We start from the raw sequence: 26,589 nt of genomic DNA on the forward strand, positions 1-26,589 counted from the left end.
CAGTACCCAAGAAGTAGTTCTTGGTTTCAAAAAGGTTGCTGACCCCTGCAATAGGATGAAATACCACCAACTACATTAGTTTTATGGAATAAAGTAATCATAATGTACTGTATTTACTTTGACTACGGTATCTCCTTCCAGCTGCTTCTTCGTCAAAATCAGTTTCATCAGCAGCGTGCTCATATTTTCCTGGAAAAATGTTTTTCATTTAGATATTATTTCAACGTACTTGGCTGGCCTCATCAACCTATCCTGCTTCAGTACGGTGCAGAGTGGTAGTGCGACGCTCCAACTGCTTCACCAAGTTAGCGAGCCACACCTTTATGTCATAGACTCAATCTCACTATGCTCTGAAGAAAATGTCCCGCTCCCTGCTACACTTCAGTGACAGTCTATTTTGATCGTGCTAGGGGCGAGATAAGGTTTGGTTCTTTGATGGCCATGAATGAACTTTGCACCCTGCAACAGTTTTACACACAGGTGGAGTCCTCTCGCTCACCTGCTCGTTCAGGAAATGGCAAATTGCAGTGAAACGGATAGCAACTTTTTGGAGATACTTTTCAGGTACAGTAATTTAAATTATGTTTGTGTATATCGTTTGTAAAAGCTATTTTCCGGCACTGGCATTTCTAGTGTGGAGGAATCAATACGTTCACGCAGTTGTTTTCACTCACCGATTGTTTTGGTTAACAAGCAGAGTTTTCCCCTTTTTATCTTTCAGGATTTTAATAACATGGACATTAATTATTGCATCTGGCTAATGCTGTGTACATCCGGAGGTCAGTATTACATGATGGGAAAACTATTAAATGGTTTTTACTGTGTTGCCATTTATAAACTATTTTGGCAAAGCTAGTTTTTGCTTCCTTCTCCATTCGTGGTTTGTAGTTGTTTTAGGATTCAGTCATCCATCCATCCACAAATATCCATTAAGCTATTAATGAAAAACTACAACCGTGCCTCGATTTTTCATTATCTGTTCCAATAAGTTCCCATAAAAAATCATGTAAATCCAATATAGGACATCCAAAAATATCAACACAAAACAATTTTTATAGACAATAATTATAGTTTTGCAAAAATCTGTTTTTCTACAAGTTGTCTTTAGAATATTGATAGTGAGTCACCAATGCATGGGAGTCTTTGTTTGGACACTCCATTGTGCTAGTAAACTAGTACAATGTTCAGCTGTACAATTATAATTGGTACTGTATACGAGAAATATGGGCAAACTTTGATGGGCGTATGAAAACGGAGGTATACTTTCGTAATGAAAAGCAAATGTAACTGCTGTCACTGCCCTGCTATTGGGTGGCGACTTTTCCAGGGTGTACATCGCCTTCTGCTCGATTGCAGCTGAGATAGGCTCCAGCGCCCTCCTCGACTCCAAAGGGAATAAGCGGTTCGAAAATGGATGGATGGATGAACAGCTGTCACTGTTCATAAGTAAAATGATGTTAATGGTATACATTAGAAATTATAACCTCAAAGACAAAAAAGTCTGAGTGGGTCAAGAGCATAAAGATCCACATTTTTGAAAAATCAATGAATGCTCATTTTGATATTTCTTATTTTAAAACCCAATATATAGAGGAAAAACAACAAAAACAGCCCGCATGTCTGCTTTGTGCCATTAGCATCAACATATCTCCTGTTTGCTGATTTCTTTCCCCTTTTTTATTTTGTTATGTATTTGACAGTGTGTTTGTGAGGAACATAACTAAAATATTTTGATTAAACTTTCATGAAATGTCATTAATGGCATAAGGAACAAGGGATTTCATTTTAAGCGTGATCCGGAACATTTCTAATATCTCACCCAAAGAGACAAAGACAGTAGATGACTGACATGAGGATTCACTCTGTTTGATTGATTCCGCAAATAGTGAACCCTCTTAGACTTAGACAACTTTTATTGATCCACAAGGGAAATTGTTCCACACAGTAGCTCAGTTTACCATGAATTGATTTACGTGGACCCCGACTTAAACAAGTTGAAAACTTATTCGGGTGTTACTATTTAGTGGTCAATTGAACAAATTATGTACTGAACTGTGCAATATACTACTAAAAGTTTCAATCAATCAATCAATCAATCAATCAATCAAAAGTTACAAAGGATGGAAAGGATCGTACACACAAGGGCATGGAAAGAGGGCGAAAACAAAAAGGTATAAAGTAGACTAAAAATGTACAATAGTAGCAATAATATAAAATACAACATATATGTAATATTCACACACTATATATATATATATATATTATATAATATATACTGATTGTGAGTCATACCAAAGACTAAAAATGTACCATAGTAGCAATAATATAAAATACAACATATATGTAATATTCACACACTATATATATATTTCTATATTATGTAATATATACTGATTGTGAGTCATACCAAATACTAAAAATGTACCATAGTAGCAATAATATTAAATATAACATACCGCTGCTGCTCACTGCTGCCCTCAACTCCCAGGGGTTTAACAAGGGGATGGGTCAAACGCAGAGACTGATTTTACCACACCTAGTGTGTGCGTGACTATCAGTGGTACTTTAACTTAACTTATTATATATACTCTTGCAGGCTGTTTGGTAGGGTAAGATGAACAAAATGGCAATTTAATCTATCCTTTGAATAATTACCTCCACTGGGAGGTTACATATTTACTGGGGTTTATTAGTTAGCAATATATAGTTAAAAAAAACAACAATGGGCGGGTTTTAAATAAACTTTAAATAACTTAATTTTTGTCCTTAAAATGCTATAGACCAGTGGTTCTCAAATGGGGGTACTTGAAGGTTTACCAAAGGGGTACATGAGATTTTTTTTAAATATTCTAAAAATAGCAATAATTCAAAAATCCTTTATGAATATATTTATTGAATAATACTTCAACAAAATATGAATGTAAGTTCATAAACTGTGAAAAGAAATACAACACTGCAGTATTCAGTGTTGACAGCTAGATTTTATGTTCCATAAATATTGATGTTAAATATTTATTTTTTTGTGAAGAAATGTTTAGAATTAAGTTCATGAATCCAGATGAATCTCTATTACAATCCCCAAAGAGGGTACTTTAAGTTGAATATACTTCTATGTGTAGAAATCTTTATTTATAGTTGAATCACTTGTTTATTTTTCAAAAACTTTTTAGTTATTTTCATATCTTTTTTCCAAATAGTTCAAGAAAGACCATTACAAATGAGCAATATTTTGCACTGTTATACAATTTAATTAATTTAGAAACTGATAACATAGTGCTGTATTTTACTTATTTATCTCTTTTTTTTCAACCAAAAATGCTATGCTCTGATTAGGCAAGGCAAGGCAACTTTATTTGTATGCACTTTTCATACACAAGGCAGACTCAAAGTGCTTCACAGAAGTAAAATGAAAGAAAATAAAAGCAAAATTAAAATGCTGACAATAAAAATAGAAACAGTGCGGACATTAAAAGTTAGAGATTAAAAGATTTAGCTGAAAGCTAAAGTGAACATAATAGTTTTCAGTCTAGTTTTAAAAGTAGTCAGAATTGGGAAAAGTCTGACATCTTCAGGAAGTTTATTCCAGCTATTTGTTGCATAGTGACTGATTGATGCTCTTCCTTGATTTGAGTTTACTCTGGGAACAGCATACAGATCTTAGAGATCTAGAGGGCTTATATAGTGGGAGCACATAAGTGATATACTTCAGCCCTAGACCATGTAGTGATTTATATGTGAGCAGGAGGATTTTGAAATCAATCCTCTGATGTACAGGGAGCCAATGTAAGGATTTAAGAATTGGTGTAATGTGCTCACATTTTTTGGTCTTTGTAAGAACTCTAGCAGCAGTGTTCTGAACAAGCTGTAGCTGCCTGACAGTTTTTTTGGGGAAGACCTGCAAGGAGAACATTACAATAGTCTAGCTTACTGGTAATAAAGGCATGTACAAGTTTTTCTAAGTCTTGAGCTGACATGAGCCCTCTAAGTTTTGTTACATTTTTGAGGTGATAGTAGGCCGATTTTGTTATTGATTTGATGTCACTGTCGAAATGTAAATCATAATCTAAAATAACCCCAAGATTCCTGGCTTTATTTGAGGTTTTCAGGGACAGTGATTGAAGGTGTTGGATAACTTTAAACCTTTCGATTTAGCACCAAAAACAATTATCTCAGTTTTATCTTAATTTATTGATTAGGGGGTACTTGAATTAAAAAAATGTTCACGGAAAAAAAGTTGAGAACCACTGCTATAGAAAATACCCCATGATGACAATGTTAAAATGTGTTTTAAATACATTTAACACATTTATCAAAACTAAGAAATTACATGTACTTGCTCAATACTTTTTTGCTACACCTTTGTCAGCAATTACATTCTCAAATCTTTTTGAATACGATGCCATTAGCTTGGCACACCTTACTTTGGGCAGTTTCACCCATTCCTCTTTGCAACACTTCTCAAGCTCCATCGGGTTGGATGCGAAGCGTTGGTTTTCATCCAGGACGTCTCTGTACATTGCTGCATTCATTTTAGTCTAGTCAGGGAGGTGACCAAGAACTTGATGGTCCCTCTGGCAGAGCTACAGCATTCCTCTGTGGAGAGAGGAGAACCTTCCAGAAGGACAACCATCTCCGCAGCAATCAACTAATCAGGCCTGTATGGTAGAGTGGACAGACAGAAGCCGATTTTAGTAAAAAGTTTGCCAAAAAATGATCTGGTCTGATGATACAAAGATTGAACTATTTGGCGTGAATGGCAGGTGTCATGTTTGGAGGAAACCAAGGCCAATTCCATTCCTACAGTGAAGCATGGTGGTGGCAGCATCATGCTGTGGGGAGGGGGGAAAATATATAGAGAGAAAGATGACTGGGACGGCGTGGCGCAGTTGGGAGAGTGGCCGTGCGCAACCCGAGGGTCCCTGGTTCAATGCCCACCTGGTACCAACCTCGTCACGTCCGTTGTGTCCTGAGCAAGACACTTCACCCTTGCTCCTGATGGGTGCTGGTTAGCGCCTTGCATGGTAGCTCCCTCCATCAGTGTGTGAATGTGCGTGTGAATGGGTGAATGTGGAAGTAGTGTCAAAGCGCTTTGAGTACCTTGAAGGTAGAAAAGCGCTATCCAAGTACAACCCATTTACCATGAATGCAGCAATGTACAGAGACATCCTGGATGAAAACCAACACTCTGATGGAGCTTGAGATGTGCTGCAAAGAGGAATCGGCAAAGTTTCCCCAAAATAAATCCAAGCTTGTGGCATCGTATTCTAAAGACCTGAGGCTGTCATTGCTGCCAAAGGTGCATCAACAAAGTAATAATAATAATGGATTAGATTTATTTCGCACTTTTCTATTATTAGATATTCAAAGCGCCCACAGAAAAGTGAGAACCCATCATTCATTCACACCCGGTGGTGGTAAGCTACATCTGTAGCCACAACTGCCCTGAGGTAGACTGACGGAAGCGTGGCTGCCAGTTTGCGCCTACGGCCCCTCCGACCACCACCAATCATTCATTCACCAGTGTGAGCAGCACCGGGGGCAAGGGTGAAGTGTCCTGCCCAAGGACACAACGGCAGCGATTTGGATGTCAATAGGGGGGAAGCAAACCTGCAACCCTCAGGTTTCTGGCACGGCCGCTCTATCCACTACGCCATGCCGCCCCAGAGTAATGAGCAAAGGCTGGGAATACTTATGTACATGGGATTTTTATTGGTTTTATTTTTAATAAATTTGCCAATTTATATTGTCATTGAATTTTGAGGACAAAAATACATGTGTTGCATTTTGGAATGAGGCTGGAACAGTGAAGCACTTTGAATACTTTCCGGTGGCACTGTAAATTTGGTAAAAACAGGCCGCACTTTAGTCACACTGATATAGATTGTATCAAAAGTCAACACCACCTTCATCCATCCTCTTGATCAATTCTCCAACAGCCCCACCTGGTGACGTTGTACAGCCAACTGCTACCTTAATTGTTACCTTTAGTGCTGTTCTTGGCAAAGTGACAATGGTATCACCTGATCAAAACACAAAGATTGTTTGATAGTCAGGGATCACACTCAGCACAAAGTTTTTCCTCAGGCACAAAAAGTAGCACTAAATGACTGGCAATAGAAAGTTTTTCTAGCTCCAATGATCTTCACATAACACATGTAATCCAAACGGTTTGAGTTTCAGTTGTCAAATATAACAAATTCAATATTTGCAGGCCTTGATCAAACATGCAAATGCCTCACATTCCTTTTTGGTTTGAATGATGCAAATACCCACAGGTGACCCCTGATCGATGTATGTGACTCTTTCATCTGTTTTGCCTTTGATTCACTTTTTTATTTAATAAAAAAAATAATAATAAAAAAAACAATGATATATATATATATATATATATATATATATATATATATATATATATATATATATATATATATATATTGGCTAGTCTACCGCTTATTCCCTTTCGGGGTCGCGGGGGGCGCTGGCGCCTATCTCAGCTACAATCGGGCGGAAGGCGGGGTACACCCTGGACAAGTCGCCACCTCATCGCAGGGCAAACACAGATAGACAGACAACATTCACACTCACATTCACACACTAGGGCCAATTTAGTGTTGCCAATCAACCTATCCCCAGGGAATAAGCGGTAAAAAATGGATGGATGGATATTGGCTAGTCTATTGAGCTAGCAGCTGAGCACAAGGTAGACATATGTAATAAGTGTCCTTAAGTGAACAACATTGCAGTCTAGAACATGACATTTGTCAATATAAACAAGTACCAAATAATTATACTTACATATTATTTACACAAACAAAAAAAGCGTATTAGAGAGTGTCCAGAAACAAATGTTTCTGCAACATTCAACTCACTGAGTCTACTCTTGAGATTAACGTAATGAATTATTGTGGCCACTAGATGTCCCCATAAACAGTTTTCACGTTGATTTAGAGGCAGCATTAGTCCAGGGTTAGGAGGCTAAACAGACACCGAGAACAATCTAAGGAGCAGGCATTCTAGTCGCTAAACTAGCTTGAAACAACACTAAGAAATAAGTGCTTAGTAAAGTTTAAGAAAAGTATATAAAGAAAAGTAAGCAGATATTAACAACAAGTAGATTGGTAAGATTTAGAAACAGGATAATATAACAACGGTTGGTGTGTCAGCATTTTCACAGTCAGTACACGTCACGGTAAGAGGAGGATCGATCCACGGTGTCGACTACAAGGGTAATATAACTATGTGGTCCACACTAGTGAGCCATCCATCCATCCCTTTTCTACCGCTTCTGGGTTGCGGGGGGCGCTGGAGCCTATCTCAGCTACAATCGATATCTCTATTTCCTCAAAACTACTTTTATGTAGTTTTTGGTAATGTTTACAAAAACAGGGACTAATTCTCTGGACACTGGAGGACTTTCAGGGCAGGATGGATTCAAAAGAGTAATAGATAGTTAGATTATGTTTGGTTATTGTGGACTATGGACTTTGTACTGATCATCCATCCATCCATCCATCCCTCCATTACCTACCGCTTTTCCCTTACATGGTCTTGGGGGGTGCTGGAGCCTATCAAACAATTGCATATAGTAAAAATATAATAAGGAAGGACTTTAATTGTTGTGCTAATAGTGTTAATCTGCCCATGGCACTCACCATAGCAAATTAAAAAATGTACTGTTGATTCATATGATCTGGATCAATATTGGTATTGGCCAATCTCACACAATCTTGTTATTGGAGTCGTCAACACGAATTCCTGATCGGAACATCCCTAGTAGTATTTCTAGTAGTATGCCCACAGGGGGACAGAAAGTACTCAGATATTAATAGTAAATTAGAAAATAGATTAATATTAGCTTTGACAAAATAATACAACTGAAAATTACGCAATACATCACTTTATATGTCAGCTACAAAATTAGGAGGGTTTGTAACCCTTTTGAAATACTCACATAATCATTTATATACCAAATTATATATCGTGTTGTATATTGTTATCGCAGGAGGCTGCAATATATATCACAATATATATTTAGGGCCATATCGCCCATACAGAGCTGATACCCTAGCCCAGCGGTTCTCAAACTATTTTCACCTACCACCGCCTCAGAAAAAGTTGGTTGTCCAATTGCCACCATAATCACCAACATTATTACACGGCAGCGCAGTAGGCCTAAGTGTTCATTAAAAACAAGGCAGTGTCACGTCCTGGTGACTGTTTTGGACTTATGTTGGCTTTTTCTCTCCTGGCTGATTGACAAACTGAACACACCTGCACCCGTTTGCCAATCAGTCCCATATGTAAGTCAGGCGCCGTCTCCCTGACACCATCGGTTCATTTTCATTTGCATTTTGTTATGCACTGTGCTGCTTCGTCTATTGATCATTTACAAAGGAAGTACCGTGTCTTTTATAATCCCATTTGCAGTCGCTTTCTTCAATCAAGCAATCAAAGTTTATTTATATAGCCCTAAATCACAACTGTCCCAAAGGGCTGCACAAGCCACAACAACATCCACATCAGTTGCTTATTCTGCCACTCCCATGAGGGTGTGTTTTCTTTTGTTGTGTTAAAGAATATAATTTTTTTGCTCACCATCTCCCCGTCGTCTGCTGCACCTTGAGGTCACGTCGCTAAGCTGCATACCAGCTTTTGACAGGCAGATATTTTATTTAACAAGTATATTTAATATTTTTGGCCACTGTAACATTACAAACATTTTGACCGTAACACTGTGTTTGAACATAGGAAAATAAAACTTTGTACTTTAATCAAGTGATACTTTGGCATACCGCTAGTGGTACACATACCACTGTTTGAGAATCACTGTCCTAGCCAATATACAATATCAATATGGGGTACGAACACCCCTAATAATCAGTCTGTTTTGTCTTAAACAATTATTTATTCAACATTTTCAATTAAAGAAGTATTGCATTACTGTTCTTCTTCCACCTTATAACGGGAATGCTCCCAATGTTCTCACATATTGTCCTCACTTGCCATGTTGTCTTTGTATATTCAGTGATGGGACAGTTCCAGGTGGATCCTCTCGTTGCCACGGTTCTGACAGGCTCTGACGCACAATTCACTGCAATGGTCCAGGGAACGTGGGCAATCATGACGTGGACCGTCAAAGGTTTTCTGGTCCTCACTGTTACCAGAAGTGGTAACGTAACTTCGTCCTCCAAACAGTTTTCTGCCTCGTTCTGCTCCAGCGTGGACACCGGCTGTGTGGTGTTTACCATCCACAACGTCACTCGTGCAGAAGCTGGTCCGGTCACCTGCACCGTTCAGGGAGACTACGGATCCAAGACTGTACAGCTGCAGGTACAAGGTAAATGACTCAACATCTAATGTATCATTCAGGCACAAAGAGAGAGTACAGTACAGTTGGATCGCAAGAATTAAATTGTAATACAAGTTCATTTCGGTTCAGTTTCAGTTTATTTCGAACATGCATACGATACAATGTAATGCATCACATATTTTCAGTTGTTTCATTACAGCAAGTCTGAAAAGGAGTAGGAAGAAGCAGAGCTTATTTAATCCTGCCCCTTTTCACACCCTAGCAATTTTATTCCATTTCCTTGTTCTCTGGAACAGAACAGTGAACAAATAAATAATAAATAAATAATATACCATATATATATACCAAACAACTATTAAATACATAGATAATCTTTGACTTAAAAAAAAAGAAGTTCTTATTACCATACGTATGTGAATGTAGTCAAAGTTGAGTGAACGTGTTCTGAATTCGTATTATCATGAGGGCTGTCAAACCAATAAAATATTTATTGATAATTAATTACATGTCAACTTTTAATTAATTCCAGAAAGATATATATATATATATATATATATTTTTTTTTTTAATAAGTGTGCCGGAGACAGGTCTTTTTCATGTTTTCTATACGGTTAAGTACGAAACCTGGAAGAAGAAGGACGGAAATCAAGAGCAGTGGAACTAGCGTCCCAGGGAGCCTGGACCAAATGGGACCTCCCTAAAAGAAAAATCAGGTGGGCAGATCTATGGAAGCTGGAACCATTCCGTATCTTTTTCTTGCTGAGCTCAGTGTATGACACACTCCCGACTCCAACAAACTTGCACAGATGGGGCATGAGAGAGGATCAACTATGCAAGCTTTGCGGGCAGAAGGGTACCATAGGGTACATCCTGTCAGGGTGTAAAACAGCACAAACCCAAGGAAGATACAGACGGCGTCATGACAAGGTGCTCATGACACTGGCTAACACCTTGGAGCAGCAGAGATGCAAGAAACGACGACCACAAGGAAAACAAGATCCATCCAGTTTGTGAGGGAGGGAGAAAAGCCACCAACCACACCAACATCAAGGAAGAGCCTATTGCAAAAGGCACGTTCTTGGGATATAAAGGTAGACCTGGGAGGAAGGCTGCAGTTCCCCCAGATTGTTCAATCAACCTTAAGACCGGATGTGGTGCTGTAGTCTGAAGAGGCAAAGAAGATCATTCTCATAGAACTCACAGTCCAATGGGAAAAAGGGTGTGACCAAACCTTTGAAAGGAAAAGTGCAAAATACCAAGACCTTTTGAACGACTGCAGGGGAAAAGGATGGCAGGCATAGCTGTGCCCGATTGAGGTCGGCTGCAGAGGATTCCCTGCCCAGTCGGTATGGAGAATGCTCACAGCCTTGGGAATAACAGGGAAGGAGAGAAAGACAGCAGCTCGCAGGATGGGGGAGGCAGCAGAGAGAGCCGCTTGCTTTTTATGGAGCAGGAGAGAAGAGATGAGCTGGAAGCCAGGAGGAGGAGATAGGCAGTGACTTGGCCACCACTGTGGGCTCACCAGCAGTAGGGTGTTACGGTTCAGGGTCGAAACACCCAATGACCGCTGGATAACGTCTGATGATATCAAGTCCTCCTGGCCAAGGCTCCATTCATTTAAGGCAGGGGTGTCCAAACTTTTTCCACCGAGGGCCGCACACTGAAAAATCAAAGCAAGCGGGGGCCATTTTGATATGTTTTTATTTCAAAAACCAATACAATGTATGTGTAAAAATATACATTTAGGCATCCACTCAGGCTTGATTCCAGCGACCCGAAAGGATTTTGGTCAAAAAAATATTTAAAATGTGTCATTATTTTGTATTATTGTTATTCAAGGTTTAAATTTCTAGATCAACTTTAGGTCTATCTGTCAATATAACGTTTTTAAAGATTTAAGTTGTATGCTCTTTTTGTCAAAGAAAACCCTGTTTTGATATGGGGGGAAAAAACACAAAATATGCAATAGTTTCCCCCAATAGAATTTTAAAGTGTAATATTTGAGATTATAGAATAATTGGAGCCTTAAAAATGTCAACACATAACACCATTGATTTCAATTTGTTATTATATTTTAGTAATGACACACACAAAAAAATCGCACTAAAATTATTGGGGATCCAAAAGGGTCCTACTCATTAAAAATAAAAAACTTTTTTTTTTTTACTGTTTACTTTAAACACAATAGTCTTGAGATAAACTTCAGATCCATCTGTCAATTATAACTTTTACTGTTGTTTATGTTTTTTGTTTGTTCTTATTAGGCCCTTCTTCAGAAAAAAAAAAACAATTTCGTTTTTTATATGGCAAACCCAAAATATGTAAGATTTTCCCCCAAAAATATCTCAAAGTGGAATATTTAATGTGAAATTGATTTTGATTATCATTATTATTTTTTTAAAGAAAACAACAGCCCGCATGGTAGTTTTGTGTTATTAGAGTAAACATTGCAGCATTTTCTTGTCACATGTCACCTGTTTACTCTTTTCTACCGCTTTTTCTGTTTTATATTTTTTTAATCGTATTTCTAGAATGTGCTTAGGACCGTTAAAAAATTACCCGTGGGCTGCAAATGGCCCCCGGGCCGCACTCTGGACACCCCTGACCTAAGGTGAATGAAGAAGAAAGCATCTGCGGATGTAATACAATCAATCATATGGTTAACATGGGACTGGACAATTTGTATGTAGATTTTTAGAGCTTATGAATTGATTCATTTGATTAGAAAAAAATATTTCATTCATAATATGTTCTATTAATAGTTTAATGAGTGTTACTAATAAACATGTGGGTGTCCGGAACTTTAATTGCGGACAGAGATTACGAACGGCTGTTGCAATGGAGCAAACATGAGAGATCAGTGATCAGTAGAGGTTTTAATTTTTAAAATGTTTTTTAATAATGCATATATGTTTACACTTCAATTTCAAATGTTTATGATGTGCATTTATTGCAAGAAAGAATGAAGGTTCTGGTAAGCAAAAAAATATTTAAAAAAATGTTTTCCCAACATTGAGGTTATAAAATGTGTTTTTATTCGATGAATCGAACAGACTGATTGATCTCAATTACTAAAATAATTGGTAGCTTCACTACCACAAATGTTTGTTTATTAATCATTATGCTTTATTAAACTACTCAACACAAAATGGACACACAAAAACCTCGTATGGCCACGTGCATGGAAATGTGCTTGTCCCTATACCACTTGTCACGATACCAGAATTTCAGTCGTTGATACCTATGAATACTGCACAATGAAAATAAAAATTAATAACATGTACTTTTAAATTCCCTTTTTTTTTTTTTTACTTAAAACTGTTTCAAAAAGTCAAGTGTTTAAGATCACTGTGCTTCAACATCATTTTCAGCTGTCAAGAGGTAACTATTCATTTAAAAGATAAACATCAGCGCTCTATAACTTCCTAGTATACTGTATCAAAACAAACAATTCTGTGCTTATAAATATGATCATAAATAACCATAGTCAACTATTTAACATTTTAAGAGGTACAGCAGTGGTGTGGAACCATAAAGCACGATAAAAAAAGAATATTGTTCCTAATATTCTTTCAATATACTGGTAGTGTGACATGATGTCATTTGTAATGAAATAGGCCAAAGAAACACAAAACATATTGAAATATATTTTTGGTTTTTTTTTTTGTTATTGGTATCAACATTTCCACCCTTTCTCATTTTTCTAGTGCCTTTTTGCTCAATTTTTAAATTGAATTTCTACCAACTACTGCGGGTTCACAAAAAAAGAGGTTCATTTAGCAAAAGGCCCCCTGGCCACACTTTGCCTTCCTGGTGAACTAAGTAATTTAGGTGTAGTGTTCAGAGTTATTCCAAACAGAAGAATGCCTCCAAGCTGTGTTTTCTCAGCATTTATGGAAGTGATAAACGTTATGTTGCACGCTTCTGGAGGTTTTCTGCACGCTGTGGTAATGCACACTCCCTGGGCTTGTGGTGGCGGATCCCTGCTCTCACTGGCGTAGCGAATAGTTTTGTGACCGCTTGTATTTGATTACTTAATAAAAGTATGACACAAGAACGCTAAATATAACGATTAGGTGAATAAAGTTTTTATGACCCGGTCTAGGGGAACTGAGGCACAACATTAAAGACAGAAAAACTGGCAATTAAAAATAAACAAATGTTGATTTTTTACATAAGAGAGAAGGCACGCAGGACTTAAACACAAATACAAAAAACACAATCACATGTGTGAGCTAAACTTCAGGGTAAACTAAGGCCAAAATAACACACAAAACAACCTACCACTCAACCTGTCCTCAACAAAAATACAAGCTTCTAAACTCACTGCCTGACAGAATAACAGGAGAAAAAGGTGGAAAAGAAAATGGTACTTTACCCCTACTGCTACTTCTAAGATGACTTCTAATTACAAAACAAAAAGTAAAAAAAGTGCTAACTAAAAATTATGCTATAACAGCAAGAACACACAGCTATCAGATGGATCACAACTTACATCTAAGGTCTCTAACCCAGTGTTTCCCACGAGAGAAGACACACTGCTCAGTATCAACTCTGCCAAGTGGCAGAAGCGAAGGCCTCTTAAAGGGGATGTGATCCTCAGTCCAATCAGATGCAGGTGCACTTAGAGGATAGGTGGTGGCTGGAGGCGGATCCTGGAGAGGGGGAAAGATCCTTGCAGAGTCAAGAAGTCACACTATAAAAAAAGTAATGCCCACACATCAAATACAAACATAACGGCCGGGGACCGTAACTAAGTGCATCACAAATCATTTCTGCTAAGTCTTATTCTCTGGCAAAGCAGGCGCATGTGAGGTTTGTTGTGAAGCGCAGTTTCGAAGTTTTGATACTTTTGACAACCTCATATGAAACCATAATGATAATAGAATAAATATACAAAACCCGTTTCCATTTGAGTTGGGAAATTGTGTTAGAGGTAAATATAAATGAAATACAATGATTTGCAAATCATTTTCAACCCATATTCAATTGAATGCACTACAAAGACAACATATTTGATGTTCAAACTCATTATTATTATTTTTTTTTTGCAAATAATTAACTTAGAATTTCATGGCTGCAACAAGTGCCAAAGTAGTTGGGAAAGGGCATGTTCACCACTGTGTTACATCACCTTTTCTTTTGACAACACTCAATAAACGTTTGGGAACAGGAAACTCATTGTTGTAGCTTTGAAAGTGGAATTCTTTCCCATTCTTGTTTTATGTAGAGTTTCAGTTGTTCAACAGTCCGGGGTCCTGTTTGACTATTTGCTCACGCAGTTGTGAACAAAGGAGTGTACTTCGCTCCATCCTTTCTTGTGAAAGACTGAGAATTTTTTGGAAAGCTGTTTTTATACCCAATCATGGCACCCACCTGTTCCCAATTAGCCTGCACACCTGTGGGATGTTCCAAAAAAGTGTTTGATGAGCATTCGTCAACTTTATCATTATTTATTGCCACCTTTCCCAATTTCTTTGTCACGTGTTGCTGCCATCAAATTCTAAAGTTAATGATTGTTTGCCAAAAAAAAGTGTTTATCAGTTTTAACATCAAATATGTTGTCTTTGTAGCATATTCAACTGAATATGGGTTGAAAATGATTTCCAAATCATTGTATTCCGTTTATATTTACATCAAACACAATTTCCTAACTCATATGGAAACGGGGTTGTATCATTAATATATAAAATAAACAATTTAGGTCCCAAAACCGAACCTTGTGGAATTATACATTCAATCCTCATTTGTTCAGATGTATTACCCAAAAAATCCACAAACTCTTGTCTATTATGTAAATAACTTCTTAGCCAATTTAAAACTACTCCTCTCACACCAAGTGAATGCAACTTGGACAATAATATAGAATGATCTATAGTGTCAAATGCTTTTTTAAGATCGATAAACACCCCTATAGTGTATTTCTTGTTACATATGAAACCATATTGATAATAGAATAAATACAATTATCTAGAAAATACGGATGCATGTTGTTAGTAAGGTGATTCATGCCAAAAATAAATGTTGCCACACTTATCATCTTTCCCTTTGTTTCAGAGAGCGGAACAGTTCAGATCAAGGAAGGGAACATGACAGTAGTTCAGGACCAGGGGGTTGAGATCCACTGCGAGACATCAGCTTGGTTCCCGATACCTAAGATCAGTTGGACCCTGAATGGTGACACAATAGACAGTGGTCCAATAAACAGCACAAACGTGGCCCAAGGAGATTCCTTCAATTCCTCCAGTGTACTCAAGTTCCAAGCTGTCAAAGATTCTACATTGGTGTGTTGGGCAACACTACAGACGCTCACAAACCCACTCGCCAGCTCTGTCCATGTTTTGGTTGGTAAGAAATGAATTGATTTAACTTTGTTTATCACTGTGTTGCAGTACCTTAGACTTGTCTTATACTCTAAACGTATTTATCAGCTGCCACGTCTAAAACTGTGACACTCAAAAATGTGAAAACAGAACACATATTATAGAAGATAATTAGAGCTTTACATGCAGACAGCAATTTGAAATACATACTGTATACAGGATAAAAGAAATGTGTAAACAAACATTTAACATCAATTTTATTGTCACGGACCAACTGGCTGCTGAAGCTAGCTCTCCAATGAGCTAAACATTCTCAATAACGTCACTTTGAAGGTTTTCAGCAATTTACTGAGGATTATGTGAAACTGAAACAAACCCAAAATAATAGCTAATCGCGTTGAAACAAACAGCATATTAGTCCAACGCCAACGACGTTAACTCAACCACATAGCGATAGCGCGTGTAAAGTATGCATGAAAACACGACCGCAGACACCAAATACAGTATATGACAGTTAAGTACAAACCCTGTTTCCATATGAGATGGGAAATTGTGTTAGATGTAAATATAAACGGAATACAATGATTAGCAAATAAATTTTCAACCCATATTCAGTTGAATATGCTATAAAGACAACATATTGGATGTTCAAACTGATTAACTTTTTTATTTTTCCGCAAATAATCATTAATTTTAGAATTTGATGCCAGCAAAACGTGACAAAGAAGTTGGGGAAGGGGGCAATAAATACTGATAAAGTTGAGAAATGCTCATCAAACACTTTTTTGGAACATCCCACAGGTGTGCAGGCTAATTGGGAACAGGTGGGTGCCATAATTGGGTATAAAAACAGCTTCCATGAAATGCTAAGTCATTCACAAACAAGGATGGGGCGAGGGTCACCAATTTGTAAGCAAATTGTCAAACAGTTTTAGAACAACATATCTCAACGAGTTTTTGCAAGGAATTTAGGGATTTTACCATTTACAGTCCTTAAAATCTTTAAAAGGTTCAGAGAATCTGGAGAAATCACTGCACGTAAGTGATGATATTACGGATCTTTGATCCCACAGGCGGTACTGCATCAAAAACCGACATCAGTGTGTAAAGGATATCACCACATGGGCTCAGGAACACTTCATAAAACCACTGTCAGTAACTATAGTTGGTCGTTACATCTGTAAGTGCAAGTTAAAACCCTACTATGCAAAGCAAAAGCCATTTATCAACAACACAAAGGATCGCCGTCGGCTTCGCTGGGCCCAAGCTCATCTAAGATGGACTGATGCAAAGTGAAAAGTGTTTTGTGGTCTGACGAGTCCACATTTCAAATTATATTTGGAAACTGTGGACGTGGTGTCCTCCGGAACAAAAAGGAAAATAACCATCCGGATTGTTATAGGCGCAAAGTTCAAAAGCCAGCATTTGTGATGGTATGGGGGTGTATTAGTGCCCAAGGCACAGGTAATTTACACATCTGTAAAGGCACCATTAATGCTGAAAGGTCCATACAGGTTTTGGAGCAACATATGTTGTCATACATGCAACGTTTTCATGGATGCCCCTGCTTATTTCAGCAAAACAATGCCAAGCCACGTGTTACAACAGCGTGGCTTCGTAGTAAAAGAGTGCGGGTACTTTCCTGGCTCGCCTGAAGTCCAGACATGTCTCCCATCGAAAATGGGTGGTGCATTATGAAGCGTAAAACACGACAACAAGACCCCGGACTGTTGAACAACTTAAGCTGAAAATCAAGCAAGAATGGTAAAGAATTCCACTTCAACAAATAGTTTCCTCAGTTCCCAAACGTTTGTTGAGTGTTGTTAAAAGAAAAGGTGATGTAAAACAGTGGTGAACATGCCCTTTCCCAACTACTTTGGCATGTGTTGCAGCCATGAAATTTTAAGTTAATTATTATTTGCAAAAAAAAAATTAAGTTTATGAGTTTGAACATCAAATATATTGTCTTTGTAGTGCATTCAACTGAATATGGGTTGAAAATTATTTGCAAATCATTGTATTCCGTTTATATTTACATCCAACACAATTTCCCAACTCTTATGGAAACGGGGTTTGTACATTTAAAGGGACCTATGAGGAAATTCACCTATTCTGACTTATGCATGTTGTTACAAAGTTGGAAACTCGTGTTAAACAATGTGAACGTATCAAATCATGAAGTTTATGAATTTAGGCGTGAGCTTGCATACAGTTATGGATGCGTTTTTTCTCGGGGTTTTGCTATGGTCACGAGATGAAGTTAAGGTGAACTAAATGTCCTTATCTGGACATTGAAGGGGTCAAATTATGATATATTTATACATTTAAAACACTTCCTTATGGGGCACATACCATGTAATGGTGGTTCTTTGTTTAAAATTAATATAAATATATCTAACTTCCGTCCATAGTTTGATTTCCCATTTTCTGGACATATGGGGATCCATCCATCCAACTATTTTCTACCGCTTGTCCCTTCTGGGGTCGCTGGAACCTATCTCAGCTGCATTCAGGCAGAAGGTAGGGTACACCCCGGACAAGTCGCCACCTCATCACAGGGCCAACACAGATAGACAGACAACATTCACACACTAGGGTCAATTTAGTGTTGCCAATCAACCTATCCCCAGGTGCATGTCTTTGGAAGTGGGAGGAAGCCGGAGTACCCGGAGGGAACCCACGCATTCACAGGGAGAACATGCAAACTCCACACAGAAAGATCCCGAACCTGGGATTGAACCCAAGAACGACCGCAATGCATACTTCCAGGCAAAGTCGCACCCGACCTTGGTAGCAAACACGGTTCCTGTTGTTTAGTTGGCCATACTCTCCTTATACACGACTCTGAACAATAAAACACACAAAACTAATCTGGGGGATAACATTTACCTATAATAATGACTTGTATTGGTGACAAAAGAATTGTTTTCTTGAATTCAATTGTGTTTCTCACCTTTTGTATCAAAGTGCTTGCACTACCAAATTTATTTTGCCATCATACGCAATCTAAAAATCACAGAGAATTAGTCACCAAAATCTGGGATTTTTTGTATGAAGCGCTCGATTCCCCAAAATGACATGCGGGCAAACAAAATACAGGCATCCCTTATTTCCATCCATCCATTTTCTACCGCTTATTCCCTTTTGGGGTCGCGGGGGGCGCTGGCGCCTATCTCAGCTACAATCGGGCGGAAGGCAGGGTACACCCTGGACAAGTCGCCACCTCATCGCAGGGCCAACGCAGATAGACAGACAACATTCACACTCACATTCACACACTAGGGCCAATTTAGTGTTGCCAATCAACCTATCCCCAGGTGCATGTCTTTGGAAGTGGGAGGAAGCCGGAGTACCCGGAGGGAACCCAAGCATTCACGGGGAGAACATGCAAACTCCACACAGAAAGATCCCGAGCCTGGATTTGAACCCAGGACTGCAGGACCTTTGTATTGTGAGGCAGACGCACTAACCCCTCTGCCACCCCTTATTTATCGCTGTGAATTGGTTGCCTGAACATGGTGATGATATCACGCAAAGTTGGAATTGGAAACTGAATAAATGTAATAAATGGAGCATAAAACATTTCCAATAACAGTTTCTAAGATTATGAAAGCCCCCTAGACATGAAATAACCCCCATATAGTCACATTTACACACCTTTAATCCAATATAGTAAGGCTGAGCCAATCAGTGGCCAGGATACTGAACAGCATGCTGTGATTGGTTTGCTCTACTTTTCCATACCAAACCATACCATACCATACCATACTATTCCAACCCTCTAGTGGCCATTACTACTGTAGTATTGATATTTTTTTTCCTTAAATGGACCCTATAATGTAAAACCAACTCACCGTGCTGCACTTACCCGACTAAATATTTATGGATTTTTTCAAACATTTGTATTTCTCTGTAACTCAATGCCATCATTGTTAGAATAGAATAGAATAGAATAGAATAGAATAGAATGGACTTTATTGTCATTATATTTGCATTTAACGAGATTAAGGACTCCATCTTAAGGTGCGGTAGTGGGAAAAAATATGGGGTAAAAATAAATAACACAGGAGGTAATAAAGGAAAAACTAACAATTTAAATAAACAGACTACTATCCAATAAAAATAATAAGTAAACCTGTACAATATACAAAAAAAACTATATAAATACAATATATTTTACAATATACAGAACAATTGGCCCTAGTGTGTGAATGTAAGTGTGAATGTTGTCTGTCTATCTGTGTTGGCCCTACGATGAGGTGGCGACTTGTCCAGGGTGTACCCCACCTACCGCCTGATTGTAGCTGAGATAGGCGCCAGCGCCCCCCGTGACCCTCCAAAAAAAAGGGAATAAGCGGTAGAAAATGGATGGATGGAAGAACAAGACAAGAGTACCAAAGTAATAAATAACAATCAGTGTTGGACGTATTGCACTCGAAGGGTAGTATTGCACAGTAGGGTTTTAGGGTAGGATATTGTATAGGGGTGAATTATTACCATAAATTAGAGTTCAAGATGGTGACAGCTCTGGGAAAGAAGCTGTTTCTGAGCCTGTTTGTTCTCGCTCTGATGCACCCGTAGTGCCAGCCAGATAGTAGCAGGTCGAACAGGTGGAAGCCAGGGTGTGTACTGTCCTTGATGAAGCTTTTTGCTTTGTTGAGGCAACGGGAGTTGTGTAAATCCTTCAGGGAGGGCAAGGGGCAGCCAATGATTTTTTGTGCCGACTTTATGACCCTCTGAATCGCCTGTTTGTCTGCTTCAGTGCAGCTGGCGTACCACACTGTTATGCAGTACGTCAGCCGGCTCTCGACAGCCGAGCGATAGAAGGTCACCATCAGCTGCCTCTCCAGTCTGTTCTTCCTCAGCACCTTCAGGAAGTGGAGTCTCTGCTGGGCCTTCTGAATGACCGCAGTTGTAAATTGGGTCCAGGAGAGGTCAGCAGATATGAGGGTGAAGAGGGACTTGAAGGAGCTGACTCTCTCCACCTCCTCGCCGTTGATGTAGCGGGTTGCGGGGTCTGCAGTGTTTTTTCTGTAGTGTTTTTAATGTCAGTTGTCGTTTTTAATCGTAACAAGCAACCTTAGTTGGTGAAAAAATCTTGTTGGACAATTACAATTGATACTTTGGCTGAGGAGGGTGAGACTATCATTATGTTCATTTTTACATGTGCTTTTGTATAAACCGAATCTTACAAAAATCCAGTTACTAGTTTACAGTAGTTCAAATCAAAACCACACGCTGCAAGTTTTCTCCTTCCAAGTATGCCACACCTCTATGCATTTCTGAAAGGATTCTTCTAGGATGATCCGCAGCTTTGTCGTCATGGCCATCTTGATATCGTCTACTTTTCTGCAGCTCCAGGAACACTGGAAATTATTGTGAAATAGCCACGACTTGTCCTGCCAAAACGCCCACCTCTTTTTTGCGGATTGAACAAAAAGTCCAATGACAGTCCTGGAACTTTTCTCACACGCTACAATATTTAGTTTGTTTGTATGAATATACATTTTTGTTTCATTAACTAACTGTAATTGTGTCATTTTTATCGACAACAGTACCCAAGCCTCCAGACAGGACTGTGCTGATTGCTGTGGTTTGCTCCTTTGGAGGTTTGGCTCTGCTGGCTTTACTGATCCTTGGGATCATGTTTTGCTACAAACGCAGGAAAGAGAAAGGTAATTTTCCCATTATGATATTGTTTTTTTTTTTGTGCAAAATATTTGCAAGCTGTGAAATTTTGGCAGATGCTTTGCACAGTTTTTGGATTGGATAAGACAGTACAGGCGGTCTTGGATTTATGATGTTCTGTGTCACAATGTTTTGTGGTTACCAACGGACTCCCATACATAAATTCAAAATGTATATGCGGTAATTTAATGGGCACCAACAGAATTACATGGGTACTGCCGCGTACCAATTCATGTAAAATGAAACGGTACAATATTCCGATTCCACCCCTCGCTAATATCACAATTTTCCATGCCAAAGAGTAAGCTTGCCTGATTGAAAGTGCCCAAAAGCAAGGCTACCCTTTTCCAAATGTGTCAGCTCAATGTTCATTTGAATATGCCATATGCATGCTACTAATTAGCATTAGCGATTTTACATGGCAATTTTTTTTTGATAGTAAAACTACAACTAAGATGCATGTTTCAATCAGACAGTTAGTGTGTAATAACTACAATACTTACAGTAAATGAATTGTAGGACAAGACTGGCACAGAATACTTCCTGACTACTTCTGAGACTCAGGCGTGTAAAAAAACAAGATATAGCCCCTGAACATCATAGTTATCATTATCAGCTCACTATTAAATGTTAATTAGACATCTTTTTAGACATAATTTTTAATTAAATTAACATTTATTACCACGTGAACACACACAGAAGTACAAACAATTGGTACGGTTGATAGGAGGTAGTGATTCAAAGGTACCGGGAGTTGGTATTGTGGTGGTTCAAATTAGAAAATTACTCGACCCTGCTCTTTAACAAACAAAAACTAGAAAGCGAAGTGAAATTAGTCAAAAAAGATTAGTTAGTTACTGTCACACTTTGTTGGTGATGAACCCCAAGATGCAGAGAAGGCAGACTTTGTGCGGGAAAACATAATTTAATGTCCATGAAATAAAGACAAAAAACACAAACTAGGAACTAGGAACAGGAAACAGTATGCCAGGAAAACAGGAACTGGAAGACGAAGAACAAAAAGACAGCAAGCTACAAACAGCTAAAGAATATAGCTTACCGCTATCGCATACAGCTACACTGACATCGACAAGTAGAAATGACAATAATCCAACACGGAGTGGAGGACAAAGCGGGTCTAAAGAGCATCTGGCTGATTGACACCAGGTGTGGCCCGACGCCAATCAACCACAGCTGAGGGGGAAAAGCACTCAGGGAGACAATCAGGGAATAACCAAAATAAGAATGCTGACAGGAATTAAAGACGGGAAACAAAGACAAACGCAGAGGAAAAACTAAGATATAGCCAAACTGTCAGGGGCAAGCCTGACAGTTACGTGCACAGTCCAATCGGCTCAAATGCTGCAACGATAAAGGTATCTTTATTATGAAATAGACAGTAATCACTAAGCAGAGTAGTGGTCTTGTTGTTGAGACTTTTAATGACCGTTTTGTTTATTTGTTGTATTTGATCTTGTTATTTCTGTATTGTATATGTTCTTCATGTTTTTTATGGAGAGTGTAGCTAAAGTAAGTGTTAATTTAGGTATAATTTCCGACTGACACTACAACTCGACTTACAATAAAGTTCTGGACCTTGAGTCGTTCTTCACCCCGGGACCACCTGTACTGTCATCAAATGGTGTTTCCTAACAGATGCAGATATACATCTAACACTCTTAACTTCTATGACGCACTGTAGTAATCACAATGTCATGTTTACATTGTCAGGTGATACATAACATTGTCATTTCTTGACAGAATCCAACTACCAAGACGAGATGACGTAAGGAGACAATCAACATGAAGTACTCGCTGTAAGATGTACTTATATCCATGAGAACTATAATGAACCTCCTTCCATGACTGTTGCTAGCAAGAGAGTGAGGACACAAAGCCAGCTGAGTGGTTTGAGGCCTCCTGGACAGAAACAAGGCGCAGTCAATGCAGGTTATGTGAAAGATGGCCAAACAAGTAAGAAATACAAACACAAAACATCTTGTATTGTTTTAATAGAAGTTACTATTTAAGTGAAATTACTTGATTACTCATTCTGTATGTTGATATTCACACCATATTTATGTATTGAGCAAAATACAGTAAACACAGTGCTGCTTACCTGGGTTGCTGTTGGTAAATTTATACTAAAGATCCAACAAACAGCAAATAAATCCCTTTTTTCTACTCAGCCCTGATCTTCACACTCGTTTTCTTCTGACCAGGGGTGTCTCGATGCGACTTTTTCCACTTCCGAGTCAAAACCGATATTACAACTGGGACTGATATAATATCAGCACCAGTTTGTACACACTTATATTATTTCTTGTGTGGAATGTTGGAAAAGGTTTGATCTAGTGCAGTGTTTTTTTTTTTATTATTATTTTTTTTATTTCGGCAATCTTCACATAAAACAAAGAACAACAACAAGAAAAAAAAAAAAAAAAAAAAAACACTCATTTGAGCAATGATTGAGCCGAAAGGGTGTAGGTTGAAGCAACGCTTATATAAACCTACCCCATCACAACAAGAACAAGGTTCAAAATATATAAAATCTAAAACATGCTTCACTTATATTACTTTTTTTTTTTAAACAATATATAAGCAACATATATGTAGCACACGTCTCATATACACAGTTTAACATTTAAATCAAACATATACATTTGTACACTTATATATATATATATATATACACACACACACACACATATACATACACACACATATATATATATATATACATATATATATATATATATGTATATATATATATATACACATATATGTATACATATATATATATATATATATGTATATAGGTGTGGGAAAAAAATCACAAGACTACTTCATCTCTACAGATCTGTATCATGAGGGGTTCCCTCAATCATCAGGAGATTTTAATGGAAGCATTCACATACAATGGTTTATATAGAGCACAGAGTGGGTGGGTACAAGCAGGCGTAGGGTGTGGTGATTGGCTCATGTGTTACCTAGGAGGTGTTTCCGTCTATGGCGGCATGTTGAAATGATTTCACTGCGCTTGTTGAGGGATGATAAATCTGGATGATATATAATAAACAGTTTCTCTTTCAAGCATAGGTTGCATCTTTTATTACCACTGTTGTAAGGTGTGCTGGATGCAAGAATCTGCCATGTTATTGAATATTCAACATTATTGTCTTTGAGGTTCCAAATGTGTTTGCTGAGTTCTGTAGAATTCTGCAAAGTCTGGTTTCTAAAGGAGGCGTTGTGATTATTCCATCTTGTTTTGAACGCTCCTTCGGTTAATCCTACGTACGTGTCGGATGTGTTAATGTCCTTGCGTATTACCTTTGCTTGGTAAACGACTGATGTCTGTAAGCACCTTCCGTTGAGAGGGCAATCAGGTTTCTTGCGACAGTTACATTCATTATTGGTTTCAGAGTCGTTTAGTCTGGGGGTAGGCAGTCCTTTTGCAATTGCTTTGTTGTGGTTTGAAATGATTTGTTGCATGTTATTCATACAGCTGTAGCTCAATTTAATGTTGTTCTTGTTGAATATTTTTCTTAGGGTGTTGCCTTTGGGGAAGTGTTTGTCGATCAGAGTGAGGAACTTGCGGCCGATGTTGGTTGAGACGTCTTTGGTGAATGGCGGATTGTACCAGATGATGTTGTTTCGTTTTCTGCTCTTTTTTGGTTGGTTTCCTGGAGTGGGTTCATAGGTGAGGGTGAAGTTGTATCCGCTTTCATCAAGTGCTTTCTGGTACGGGGGGGTTGCTTGGTCGAATTCAGCTTTGCTGGATGACAGCATCGATAGCCTTTTATTAATTCCGGTAGGTATTCTTTTCGTGGTGGTGGGTGGGTGGTTGCTGTCATGGTGCACATATTGGAGTGTTGTGTTGGGTTTCGTGAATGGTTGGTAGCTGTTATTTCTCAGGTTGAAAGTGACGTCGAGGAAGTTGACGGTTTGCTTGTTGGCTTCAATCGTGATCCGTAGGCCGTTTTCTTTGAAGATTTGGCATATGCGCTTCTTGGTGTTCTCGCTGCTCCTTGGCGAGGCGCGGCACACTGCCAGTCCGTCATCACGGTAAATACCAAGGTTCAGGTTGAGGCTAGCAAGCTGGGAGAGGAGGAAACTCCCAACGAGTTCGCACGTTTCTGCTCCGTCAAAACTCCCCATAGTAACGTCAAACGTTGGATTGTTCTTTTTTTGCCATGGTGTACTGTTGTGGATGAGTATGGAGTTCTTTGCGTGGATGATGATGTTTCTTTCGTTGCCCGTGATTGAGTCGTAGTCCGAGGCGAAGTTTAGTGCTTGGGTCAGTAGGTCTTGCGTGATGGAAGGGTAAAATTCTTCGATGTAAAAGGAGATAAAGTTGTGTTGTTGTTTGTCTTGGATGTTGTTAAACCAATATATATATATATATATATATATATATATATATATATATATATATATATATATATATATATATATATATATATATATATACATATATATTAGGGACGGCGTGGCGCAGTGGGAGAGTGGCCGTGCGCAACCCGAGGGTCACTGGTTCAAATCCCACCTAGTACCAACCTCGTCACGTCCGTTGTGTCCTGAGCAAGACACTTCACCCTTGCTCCTGATGGGTGCTGGTTGGCGCCTTGCATGGCAGCTCCCTCCATCAGTGTGTGAATGTGTGTGTGAATGGGTAAATGTGGAAGTAGTGTCAAAGCGCTTTGAGTACCTTGAAGGTAGAAAAGCGCTATACAAGTACAACCCATTTATCATTTATTTATATATATATACACATATCATACATACACAATTCATTTAAATTCCATATAAAGTGGTGATATATACATTTTAATACAACCTATATGTATAATTATGAAATCATAAATTGTATTTATATACATATATATTATTGTCTTTCTAAAACAATGTTTGCTCTTCTTTCTTATATTTACTAATGATAAATGATTTAAAAAGCTTTTTCAACTGGTTTATGTTGGTGCTGTGTTTTATTTCATCCTTTAAACAGTTCCATATTTTAACCCCTACTATTGTTATACTCATTTGTTTCTGCGTTGTTCTACAATATTGGATCTTAAAAAGTAGTTCTCCTCTTAAATTATAATTCCCTTCTCTTTGTAAAAATCTTCTCTGTAACCCTGTTGGAAGTAAATCTTTACTTGCTTTATAAATCATTTGGGCAGTCTTGAGTTGGATGAGATCTGGTAGTTTTAAATCAAATGTTTTTATAAATAATCCATTAGTGTGTTCTCGGGGTCCTGTGTTATGTAT

General features: G+C 38.4%; 1 protein-coding gene across 1 annotated transcript in view; it reads left to right on the top strand.

Moving 5' to 3' along the window:
- The first annotated feature begins 384 nt into the window (after positions 1–384).
- The window catches only part of igsf5a (immunoglobulin superfamily, member 5a), a 31,581-nt gene continuing 5,376 nt past the window's right edge, over positions 385–26,589 (top strand). The window contains exons 1-7 of the mRNA XM_061896525.1: positions 385–564; positions 722–779; positions 9,026–9,337; positions 15,368–15,658; positions 21,189–21,308; positions 23,083–23,107; positions 23,198–23,295. Coding sequence (XP_061752509.1) covers positions 734–779; positions 9,026–9,337; positions 15,368–15,658; positions 21,189–21,308; positions 23,083–23,107; positions 23,198–23,295 — 892 coding nt within the window. The 5' untranslated portion in view covers positions 385–564; positions 722–733. The remainder of the gene's footprint in view (positions 565–721; positions 780–9,025; positions 9,338–15,367; positions 15,659–21,188; positions 21,309–23,082; positions 23,108–23,197; positions 23,296–26,589) is intronic.

This window comes from Nerophis ophidion, linkage group LG04 (assembly GCF_033978795.1).
Source record: "Nerophis ophidion isolate RoL-2023_Sa linkage group LG04, RoL_Noph_v1.0, whole genome shotgun sequence".
Taxonomy (NCBI): Eukaryota; Metazoa; Chordata; class Actinopteri; order Syngnathiformes; family Syngnathidae; genus Nerophis; species Nerophis ophidion.